At 35.2% G+C, this 12,064-nt stretch overlaps 1 protein-coding gene across 1 annotated transcript in view; it reads left to right on the top strand.

The window, feature by feature from the left end:
• Positions 1-12,064, top strand: part of PGR (progesterone receptor) — a 92,853-nt gene that overhangs the window by 69,077 nt on the left and 11,712 nt on the right. The window contains exons 5-6 of the mRNA XM_045371127.3: positions 8,924-9,068; positions 10,503-10,633. Of these exons, the coding sequence (XP_045227062.2) occupies positions 8,924-9,068; positions 10,503-10,633 (276 nt within the window). The remainder of the gene's footprint in view (positions 1-8,923; positions 9,069-10,502; positions 10,634-12,064) is intronic.

Below are 12,064 nucleotides of genomic sequence, written 5' to 3'. Positions count from 1 at the left end.
CTAAAAAAATACAAAAAACTAGCCGGGCGAGGTGGTGGGCGCCTGTAGTCCCAGCTACTCGGGAGGCTGAGGCAGGAGAATGGCGTGAATCCGGGAGGCGGAGCTTGCAGTGAGCTCAGATCCGGCCACTGCATTCCAGCCTGGGCGACAGAGTGAGACTCCGTCTCAAAAAAAAAAAAAAAAAAAAAGTAATTTAGTATCATTAGCTACTTAAAACTGATTTCAATTGACTTTAAATAAGCTTACAGTTTTTATTCACTTATTCACTCAATAAATGTCTATTATGTACCTGCTGTGTGCAATATCTAATAATTAAACAGTGGTTTAGAAAGAAAAGCCACAAGGCTGGGCTCATGGTGTGAATGCATTTTGGTGCAGCACATCCTAGCATCTGGTCATCAGTTTTGCATGTAAAAGACATTTATTTCATTCATTCACTCATGTGCAATGTAAGTCTGTGGAAGACAGACTCTTTTAAGTGAGCCTCACTAATAAGCCAGAATGCCAACTAACTTGCTTATTTACAGTGACACACACACACACACACACACACACACATGCATGCACACACACAATATAAATATAATACTTATGTTGCTAGGAACATATATTAACAGATCAGATCATTCTTTCACAATAGGAAACTGTATTCGGGAAGTCACATTAAGATCTGATACAGAATGACCATCATAACAAAGGTGACAGCATTTATGAAGACACCTAGGCATATATTTGCAAGTGCCCTGAGAATTCTTATTGCCTGGTCAGGGCTTTCTCATTTCTCCTTTGTTTATACTCTTCCATTATCTTGGATCTGTTATAATAATGGTAGTTTATATTTCTTCAAAAATATTTCAAATATATCCTTTCTCTTTCTTTTTTTTTTTTTTTTTTTTTGAAACAGGGTGTCACTCTGTTGCCCAGGCTGTACCGCAGTGGCACGATCTTCGCTCATTGCAGCCCGGACCTCTTGGGCTCAAATTATCCTACCACCTCAGCCACTTGATTAGCTGGTAGCTGAGACACTACAGGCATGCTCCACCTTGCTTGGCTAATTTTTAAATTTTTAGTTGAAATTGGGTTTAACTGTGTTACCCAGGCTGGTCTTGAACTCCTGGGCTCAAGTGATCTGCCTGCCTCAGCCTCCCAAAGTGCTGGAATTACAAACGTGACCCGCCGCGCCCCACCCCATTTTCTTTAATAGAGACTTGCAAGATGCTCTAAACTTATGTCAGCACATTTAGAAAACATTTCTTAGGATGCATTGCCAATGAATGATTTTACATTGACTTTTATCTGTAGCTTCAGTCGGCAATATTTGCTTATTTGAAATGTAGAGCAAAACTATATTTGAATTTTTTAATGAACAAGACATAGTCCGTCTATTAAGGAGAATGCAATCCAATGGGAGAGAGAAGATACCCAAATAACTATAGTGTTATGTGAAAGTGATATAAGATACAGATATAATGAAAGGGGGGGGGCAGAAGAACATTTTTGGCTTCAAGGACTAAAGAAGACTTCAGAGACAAAAATGTCAGTTAAACTGCATCTCGCAGGAGAAACAAGACTGATAAATCATGATAAGAGAAAGCATTCTAGATAGAAGGAACAGTGTGGCTGAAATAAGAAAAGCATGAGATAGGTTTGGTGAATAATGCATTAAACCAGCATATTAATGGTTCTCAACCTTTTCAAGTGTGGGGTTCCCTTAGTAACATCAAAAATTTTATACAGTCTCCCCATAGGGAAGGAATTAAAGCTTTTAGTAGCTACGGATTGAGAAAACACATTTGTACATACGGTCCCTCAGACACTGCTACAGTAAGTACTGGCCTTCAGGGAATTTAATCACCCAAATGCTAAGAAACCATTGACAATAAATTTATTTTGAACTGAATCATGGAAAGTAAACTTAGAGGTGTAAGTTATAGGCTGATCAAGGATGGTCTTAAAAATTACTGTAGATGTTAGAGTTTAAATTAAAAGTACTAATTCACAATTCAGTATCACCTTTAAATTGTCCTCATCCTGTACATCAATACATTGCAGTGAAATTGATGTGACAGAGGGGGTATGAGGGAAACATTTCTGTTGCACAAATTTTGTCTTGATATTTCAGTTAATTTAGTGAAAACTCCATTTAGGTCAATGCTTTGACATTTTTAAGCTTTGCACTTTTTAGGACATACTTTATTTGTGTCATTTCACCAGACTACTTGCAATTATTAGTATCAGGATATTGGAACAGTATTTTGCCTCGTTTTTCTGCTTTTGAAGCATGCCAAAACAACTTTTGAGTCAGTGACAGTCATTGCATCTTGACAAAGGATTTTTTTCTCTTCCTTCCCGAATCAGAAGAGTAAATTAAATTATTGCTGTCCAGAAAAAAATGGTGAGAGAGAAATGAGAGTAGCATACTGAGAGTAAAGGCCTTGATAAATGTGTTGATAAAGACTAAAAAATTGTTTTTCTCACATCCTATTCCACTGAAATTATGATTGCCAATGGCAACAAAAATTTTTACTTGTCAAATCAGATGAATATTTCCAGCCCTTAATGTGTTTCACCTACATCTGGGACTATTGGCAAAGTAACTATTTCTTGCTAAAACTCTTGCTTAGGCATTTGTTACTTCGCTTCTAGGTAGATATGTTTCTCTCCCTATGTATACTGCCTGACTCCTGTGTGGATTTGTTCTTCCACCCACACTATAAATTTGTGTTCTGAGTTCTATCTTTTCCAGTCATTTCTCATTCTACACAGTCTGCATAAGCTCATAGTCTTGTCTTCAACTACCACTATATTGTGATGACTCCTAAATACATAGTATTAGCCAGACCCTCTACAAAACTACTGAACTTTCAGCTGCTTATTACACAACTCCACCCAGATGATTTCCAAGTCAACATGACCCCATAAACCTAAGGCCTTTTTCAATATCTTGAAATGGCACCTCAGCCAGAATTCTTGGTATCATCCTTGACTCACTTTCTCCTTCACCTCTTATCCAATAAATTGTCAAATTCTATCAACTCCACTTATTAAATATATGATGCATTATACATGCTACTTCTGTTGCGACTTCCCTTAGTTTGGTCCTTATCTTTTTTTACTTGGATTCATGTCGCAGCCTCCTGACTGATTCTATTACCATCAATTTCACATGGTCCCCAAATGATCCTCTATTCTACCCCCTAGAATCATTTTTCTAAAACAATTATAATCAATCATATTTTCCATTTCTTTTTCCAAATAGCATCCAAACTCCATAGCCTCAATATGCAAGGGCTTTCTGTGATCTGGCTCCTGAATTTGCAGTGTTATCTCTCATCATTCCTCTTCACACGACTCTAAGATCTAGTTCCCTAAATGCTGTTTGATCAAATTCTAGCCTCCTTCTCTTGCCCATATTATTTTTCCTACCTGGCAGCCCATCTCTTTTCCCACATCTTCCTTTGACTGACCTGTAACTGTCTTTCAGGATTCGCATTACTTGTCACTTCCTCTGGGAAGATTTCTCTGAGCCTTCCTAGACTGGGTGAGGAAACCCTGTACCCTCCCTTGTCTCCTTTGTGCTTGTCAACCCTAACACTATGGCTCTGAGTTACAATTGTGTTCTACTTTTCTATCTGTCTCACAAGCCTATAGTGTTAAAGGCAGAAACAGCATCTTTCTAATCTTGATCCTAATTGCAAGTATAATGCTTCCTCCCAAATAGGTGCTTAAAGAACATTTATAGAAATTTAATTTACAGAATTGATATGCAAAGAATTTTACTACCTTAAGTTGTTAGACATTAAGTTCTTATTCAGAATAAATCATCAAACATACGTTGCTGGTTATACTTGTAGTATTGAAGCTTCTTTGTGCTTCTCAACATTGATACTTGTTGAAATGAAAGTTGATGCTTTGTGTCAGAAGGTGCTGAGATATTTAATGCTCTGCCATTGTTGTTGTAGATTATCTGTTTCAATTACATGACATTTTTTACAAAATCAAAACCTACATATTTTATCAAAACTCTGGGAGTAAGATTGGGGAACTTAGTATGTCATACAAGCTGTCTTTTTTTTTTTCTTGAGATAGGCTCTCACTCTCACCCAGGCTGGAGTGCAGTGGCATGATTATAGCTCACCGCAGCTTAGAACTCCTAGGCTCAAGCCATCCTCTTGCTTCAGCCTCCCCAGTAACGTCAGCCTCCCCAGCACTACAGGTGTGCACCACTACACCTGGACAGGCTTTTATTAATTGGTTTGTAGAGACTGGGTCTTGGCTGGTCTCCAACTCCTGGCCTCAAGTGATTCTCCTGCCTCACCTCCCATAGCACTGGGACTATGGGCATGAACCACCACACCCAGCCCCGGCCATCTCTTTACTATATACTTTCTGTTAATTCTTTAAGCTAAAATTGGACAACTGTAACAGGGCTTTTGTCAGAAATTATCAGGTCAAGTCACTTAAAAGGAAAAGAGTATTTTTTTTTTTAACATTTGTTAAATACAATTAGTGATAATCCATCACTTCTCTATGTGAAGGTTTTTCATTTTGGTCATCTTAAATGTACTAAGTTTGCCTGATCATTATCATCATTGGGAATTTGATCTCAGTGTTCCCGTCTTTGTTTCAGCATAAAGTAATGAATGACATTACAGTTAATAAGGAAAAAAATAGCATTTCTATACTAGGCATGTTCAAGTCAATTTAACATTGTACATTTATCATAGATAAGCACTGTAAAAGGTGGAGTAAATAAAGGTTATTTTCTGAGTTCTATTCCATTCTGTCAAACAGAAATATAGTTTCTGATATAAATATTGGTAATTTTATAAATTTAAAGATATTATAATAAGATTTGCCTTTAATGTTGTAATAAAATAAAAGTAAGCCTGGATTTCTAGTCCCAGAATGTGAAAACAAAGAAAAAAGCAAAAAGACAAAAACAAAAAGTAGGAGTAGGATAAAGTGAATGTGAACATGTAAATGTGGACAGGATGTGTTTTTGGATAAAGAACAATTTAATTGTTATATAATTTTCTAAAATGTTTAAATGTTTGAAACTATTCAAAGGTTAACATAAAACAAATGCCTGAAGTGAAAAATTATAGCATAGTTAAGTCAAATATTTAAATATTATACTTTTTTTAGAAAGTTATAAAGTTCACCGAGAAAGATATAGAGAATAATAAATGTATTTGTGGAGATTATTGTGAACTCTCGGTTAATGTTTTGATACATCTGATTAATTAAAACTAAGTAACTTTCTGTGAGCCTTTTTTTTTTTTTTTTTTTTTTGAGATGGAATCTTGCTCTGTCACCAGGCTGGAGTGCAGTGGCGCGATCTCAGCTCACTGCAACCTCAGCCTCCCAGGTTCAAGCCATTCTCCTGCCTCAGCTTCCCGAGTAGCTGAGACTACAGGAGTGTGCCACCACGTCCAGCTAATTTTTGTATTTTTAGTAGAGACAGGGTTTTACCATGTTGACCAGGATGGTCTCAATCTCTTGACCTCGTGATCTGCCCACCTTGGCCTCCCAAAGTGCTGGGATTACAGGCATGAGCCACCGTGCCCAGCCCATTTTTTGTATTATATGAAATATATAATTTGTTATATATAACAACATAAAATATATATTCTGGAAAATATATATTCCAGAACACACACATAATTTATCTTTAAAATTTTTTCACTACTATTAACATTTATACTTTAGTTCTTATAGGTTCTATAATGTATAAAATGCCTCCTAACATTTTTTTACTGCCATTGTGTTTTAGTATCAGAGACTTCCCATTAGACTGACTGGTGGATTTCATACAGTATTACTCCAATGAACAATTCTGTTGCATTGATAGACTAATAAATATCTCCATAGTGTTCTACAATGTGCATAATTATCCCATTTGTCTCATAGCAACTCACTGAGTTAGTTATCATTGTCATTGTGATTTTACTCATGAGGAAATTTAGATTCAATGATAATAAGTGATGTTTCCAAAGTGGCTGTTAGTGAGTGGTAGAGCCAGGACTGGAACTTGGGTCTTCTGTCCTGAATTCCTTCCAACTTGTGAAGACAGATCAGCAATAGGGACGTTTATATGTGCCTCCCTTTAGAAAGGCATCCTCTTCAAACATTAAGACAATTCATTGATCTCTTGTCAAATGATTCTAAATTTTATCACAAAATTACCCATTTTTGTAGTCTGTTAAATATTTGACTTACAAGCAGCATTTATGTATTACATTTACTGTGTTGAGCTTTATAATTTTATTTCAAAGTTATTATGTAGACCTATACTTGAAGACACATTTAAGTCATACACAAATTTTAAAAATTATAAAAATTGCAAGCCAAAAAACGTTTGGCTGGTTATTTAGTCTTTCTGCACCTGAGTAAACCAGGATTCTTGGATGCCAGTAATAAAAATCAACTATGTTAATTATAAAACACACAAGCAACAACAAAAACCCCTTTTAAAAACAAAAGAAAAAGAAAAAAATAATTTACTGAAAGGACACCAGGGGTTCACTGAATAGAAGCTAGAGGACAAGCTTAGAATATGGACAGAAGCCAAGGCACATCTGAAGGGCTAAAAAGCAAGCATCACAAATCCTCCCATTGGTTTTCATTATCTGGACACCACCACCATCAAGAATAAATAGTCATATATTTGTCTTTGCTTTAGTATTTTCTGATTCAAATGCCTGTTAAAGTATGTTCCATGGGCCAAACCTATGCCCTAAGCCCAGAGAAGGAGAAGCTTTACCCAGCTTTCTCAGTGGGAAAGTAGGAAGGTAGGGCACTTGCTCTCACAAAACTACAACCAGTGGGGAACTCTGTCCACACAGAGAAAGAAGGAGGGGAGGAAGAAAGTTGGGAAGGAAAGGAGGAAGGTTTTAGAGAGCAGTGAGGGAGGAGGAGAGGAAAAGAAGGAAGGGAGGGAGAGAGGGAAGGAAGAAAGGAGGGAGGGAAGAAAGGAGGGAGGGGAGGAAGGGAGTGAGGGAAGAAATGAGGGAGAAGGGGAGCAAGGAAAGGTGGGAAGGAGAAAAAATGTTTAGTTAGACACTGAAGAGCATCCCTTCTCAGTAAAAGGTAAATGCTCACTATGGCATCTCTTATTATTAATATACATTTGAGTTTTTGGTCTTATTGAAGCTAAGGAATTCTAAGAAGAGAAGAGCAATTTTTCTACTATTCACATGAAGATGGGACGATCTGAAGTGTATGAAGAGAAGAGCCTTCTTTTTTGCTACCTACCTTGACATGATTAACATTGTCAGGAAATAACTTTCTTTTGCTCTTGATAGCTAATGAATTAAGTTTTGCTTCGGTTTTACTTTTGAAACAGATTATTTGTAAGAACGTCGTGGATTTTTAGAGAAAATATATGTTTTTAAAATAACTATAGAAAGTGGTTGATGTTCTCAGCAAAACATTGTCTCTATACCTTTAATTTTAAAAATTATCCATTTTCATTGTTTCAGCTACACTGAGATATAAATAACTTTCAAGTTTATATTAATATTTTTAGCCCAGATATCTCCTCATACTTCTAATTCATACATGCAGCTGATATCAGGATGTTGACCCCTGAATCCTATCCAAAACTATTTTCTCCCTAGCAAGTTTCTTCTCCTTTATTTTATCTCAGCAATGCTGTTATCATCATCTACCGTTCAAGAAAAATACTGAAAGATGTATTTGATTCCTTCTTCTTCCCATCTACCTGCAATCAGTTGACAAATGTCTTTGATTTTTCCCTTTAAATATTTTTCTGATGCACTCTTTCCTCTTAATTCCGATGTGTTGACTTACTTCAGGCTTTTATCATCTCTCACCTGGGCTTTGACAGTATCTCCCAGCTGTCCTCCCTAACTCCAGGCTTATTCCCTTGAATCTACCTACCACATAGCTAAAAAGGATCTATCTACATTGCAAGGCTATGTCACTCCCATTGCTCCTTAGTAGATATGCAAGACCTTGAATGATCTGACCCAGCCTACATCTCCAAACACATCTTTGTTTCTCCCACGTTTAAGTTACTCACTGTTGAGTTGGTGATCTTCCCTTGAGAATTGGGAAGACATGAAGAGACTTGTGATGATTAAGTCAAGATTCATTTGCCCTTTCCTTGCCATCCTTCTGCCACCAACACCATGGAACAGCCTAAAAGAGGATGAAAGACCAAAGCATTCACACCACACCCCCCAATACACACACACACAGATTCTAAATCTCTTAAGCCACATGGAAGTTTAAAACAAGACTGCATTAAGTTTCAGAGAACACAAGTGACCTAATGACTGTGGAATCTACCCAAGACGTAGTTAAGGGTTGTTAAAAGAAAATTAGATATAACACAACTGAAAGCAGTAGTTTTACAAAGTAAGACCAATTTATGTTTAAATCCCAAAGAACTGAGATTTAACAAACTGATTATATTCCATTCAGGCATTATTTCTCTTTTTTTCTGGTAATTTTTTCCTGACTTCCCTCCAGATTGACTGATGCACTCCCTTGTAACCTTCTCTACCCCAGCACTCATGTGCTTGTTTCTCCTGTTGAGTTGTGATCTTCTTTTGAGGCTAGGATTGAGTCTTACTCATCTTCATTTTTATACAGTGCCTGGCACACGAATGGTTCTCATTAAATGTGTGTTGCATGAATGAGGGATGGATAATGGATTCACTTAGCAAAATCCCAGAAATGCTAAATCATAGTGACTGATTTTAAGTGACTTCCAAAGTTGCTGATATTTTAGGCTGTATTATTTATTAATGTTTTCTGATTTTCACTGTAAAATATGTTGAGATTGAAAACATTACCCTACTTATACCTATTTTCAGATTTATATGTATTTTCAACATTTTTTATATAATCCAGTCATTTTTATGGTCACTGTATTTTTAAATTTGTTTTGTAGGTTTTCGAAACTTACATATTGATGACCAGATAACTCTCATTCAGTATTCTTGGATGAGCTTAATGGTGTTTGGTTTAGGATGGAGATCCTACAAACATGTCAGTGGGCAGATGCTGTATTTTGCACCTGATCTAATACTGAATGAGTAAGTAGTAACTTTTGTTGTTTTTGTTATTATAAGTGTACATATAGGATAATTTTGAAAGTTGTATTTCAATAGATGATCACATATTTAGTGTTCTTGATATGATGATATTAATGTCATTTTATGGTAATTTGATATTTGGAGCTTTTTTCTCATTTCAAAATATAGTTGTATCAAATCCAAATTTCTTACACACCAAGAATGTATCAAGTAATATATTTAAAGATAAACTTAAATGTTTCATTTATCAATTTAAAATGTTATAGCTTGGTACTGACAATCATAAAATAAATGAGAAATATTTTTGTTATTGACTTACATTCAAAAAGTAAAAACCTCTTTCTTCGTACATGACAAATTAGACTGGCAATTTATTTTAAAAGTTGAAAGATAAATATTTTAATTTGCTTTATATTTAAATAATTTCAATTGATTTTCTACATATAACCTTTAACTGAATAAGCATCTTTTCATGGTAATGTTTATATTGTTCTAATGGTGAATGCTGACTTAGAAGTATGTAACTCACACTGAAAGCAGTGGTTTTACAAAGTAAGACCAGTTTATGTTTAAATCCCAAATAGCTGAGATTTTTATAAGTCTTTACAGTTTTTAGATAATTTTCATGTTTCATTATATTTTATCCAACAATTCCTTGAGATAATTAAGAAATCAGCATTCTTCACTGTACAGTTCAGAAAATTGACTCTCAGAAGAATTATATAATCTGCCAAATAATTTGAATGACAGTGAGATTCATTCTCTCTTTTGAGTCAAAATCTAGTTTTCTTTTCATTATTTTTGCTAGCTTCATTTGACTAATGTGGACATTATAAAACAACACATGGTTGAGAAAATGCCTTAATTAAATTTTCTCAGCCTTCAGCACTTGTGTTTAACTTTGTCCATTCATTAATGCTTGCCAATGTCCTCTTTTAGTCTTTTCTGTATCATTGTATGTTTCCCTAGAAAAGTTCAAAATATGGTAAGCTCTGTGAACTGACTTCTCCTGTTTAATTGCACACAAAATTATATAATTATGTTTTCATAGAAAATAAATTGTAAGTAAATAAAACATTTCTGAGCAATCTTCAGCTCCACATTCTCAACTCCTACACCCCTGCTCTGTTTTCTTGGTTTAGGTATTTAAAATGTAATAATAAAAATGAGAAACAATGTTAATCTTGGTCACTGTGTATTTCATATAATTTTCTAATTTTAAGATTTCTTAACCTCAAAAATTCAGTATTGTAAAAAGTTCAGAAGATGTTTAAAATTCCAAATATTGGGTTTGTTTATTAAAAGTGTAGTCATACTCAATAATATGTAAGGTAATTACCAAAATCATATTCCCTGATAAATTACCTAAACTGGCTGAGACACTTTTTTTTTTTTCCTGTTGCTTTTTCTTTTGTGTGTTGTGTGTGGTGCAAGACAGCGGATGAAAGAATCATCATTCTATTCATTATGCCTTACCATGTGGCAGATCCCACAGGAGTTTGTCAAGCTTCAAGTTAGCCAAGAAGAGTTCCTCTGTATGAAAGTATTGTTACTTCTTAATACAAGTGAGTGAGTTCAAGTAACTTAATGCAAGATATTTAGTTTCTTAATTCATTAGAAAAGTTGCAAACAATATGATTATATAGTTATATATGAGGTAGACATTTTGGCTTATAAGTATAAAGAAGAAATACCCAATATATTGTTATAGACATTAATACAATTACTTGATTTTTTTAGTCTTTTACCTACTATATAATACTAAAATAGCCTTATCAATTTCTTTTTATTTTAGATAAAATGATTTAATTACTCTTTCATATTCACCTATTTCAGTAATGTAAACTACAGTCATGTGCCACATAACAGTATTTTGGTCACCAATGGAACACATATACAATGGTTCCCTAAGATTATAATGCAGTTGAAAAATTACCATCACCTAGTCCCGTTATAGCCATCATAACATCATAGCATAATGCACTAATCACACGTTCGTGGTGATACTGATGTAAACAAACCTACTGTGCTGCCAGTCATATAAAGTATAGCACATACAATTATGTACCGTACATAGTACTTGGTAGTGATAATAAACAACTCGTACTGGTTTATGTATTTACTATACTATAGTTTTCTATTGAGAGTCACTACTTCTACTTTTTTAAATTGACTGCAAAACAGCCTCAGGTAGGTCTGTCAGAAGGGATTCCAGAAAAGACATCGTCATCCTAGGAGATGACAGCTCCATGTGTGTTACTGCCCCTGAAGACCTTCCAGTGAGATAAGATGTGGGGGTGGATGACAGTGATATTGATGATTCCCACTCTGTGTAGGCCTAGGCTAATGTGTGTTTTGGGTATTCGTTTTTAACAAAAAAGTTTAAGCAAAAAAAAAAATATTTAGAAGTAGATAAACCTTATAGAATAAAGATAGAGAGAAAGAAAGCTAGGCACGGTGGCATGTACCTGTAGTCCCCGCTACTTGGGAGGATCACTTGAGCCCAGGAGTTCAAGTCCAGCCGAAGCAACATGTGAGAACTTGTCTCTAAAACAAGAAAGAAGGAAAGAGAACTGTACCATGTGTTTTTGTTTTTAACTAAATGTTATTACAAGAGTCAAAAAGTTAAAAAACTAGAGTTTATAAAGTAAAAAAGTTACAGTAAGGTAAAGCTAATTTATTATAAAAGAAATAAAAATATTTTTATAAATGTAGTATAGCCTAAGTGCACAGTGTTTATAAAGTCTATCGTAGTGTATAGTAATGTCCTAGGCCTTCACATTCTCTCACCACTCACTCACTGACTCACGCAGAGCAACTTCCAGTCCTGCAAGCTCCATTCATGTTAAGTCCCCTATGCAAGTGTCCCATTTTTATCTTTTATATTGGATTTTTACTATGCCCCTTCTGTGTTTAGATACACAAGCACTTATCACTCTGTTACAGTTGCCTACAGTATTCAGTAGTCACATGCTGTACAGGTTCATAGCCTAGGT

The sequence above is a fragment of the Macaca fascicularis genome, chromosome 14 (genome assembly GCF_037993035.2).
Source record: "Macaca fascicularis isolate 582-1 chromosome 14, T2T-MFA8v1.1".
Lineage (NCBI taxonomy): Eukaryota > Metazoa > Chordata > Mammalia > Primates > Cercopithecidae > Macaca > Macaca fascicularis.
This window is presented reverse-complemented; position numbering and strand designations above follow the sequence as displayed.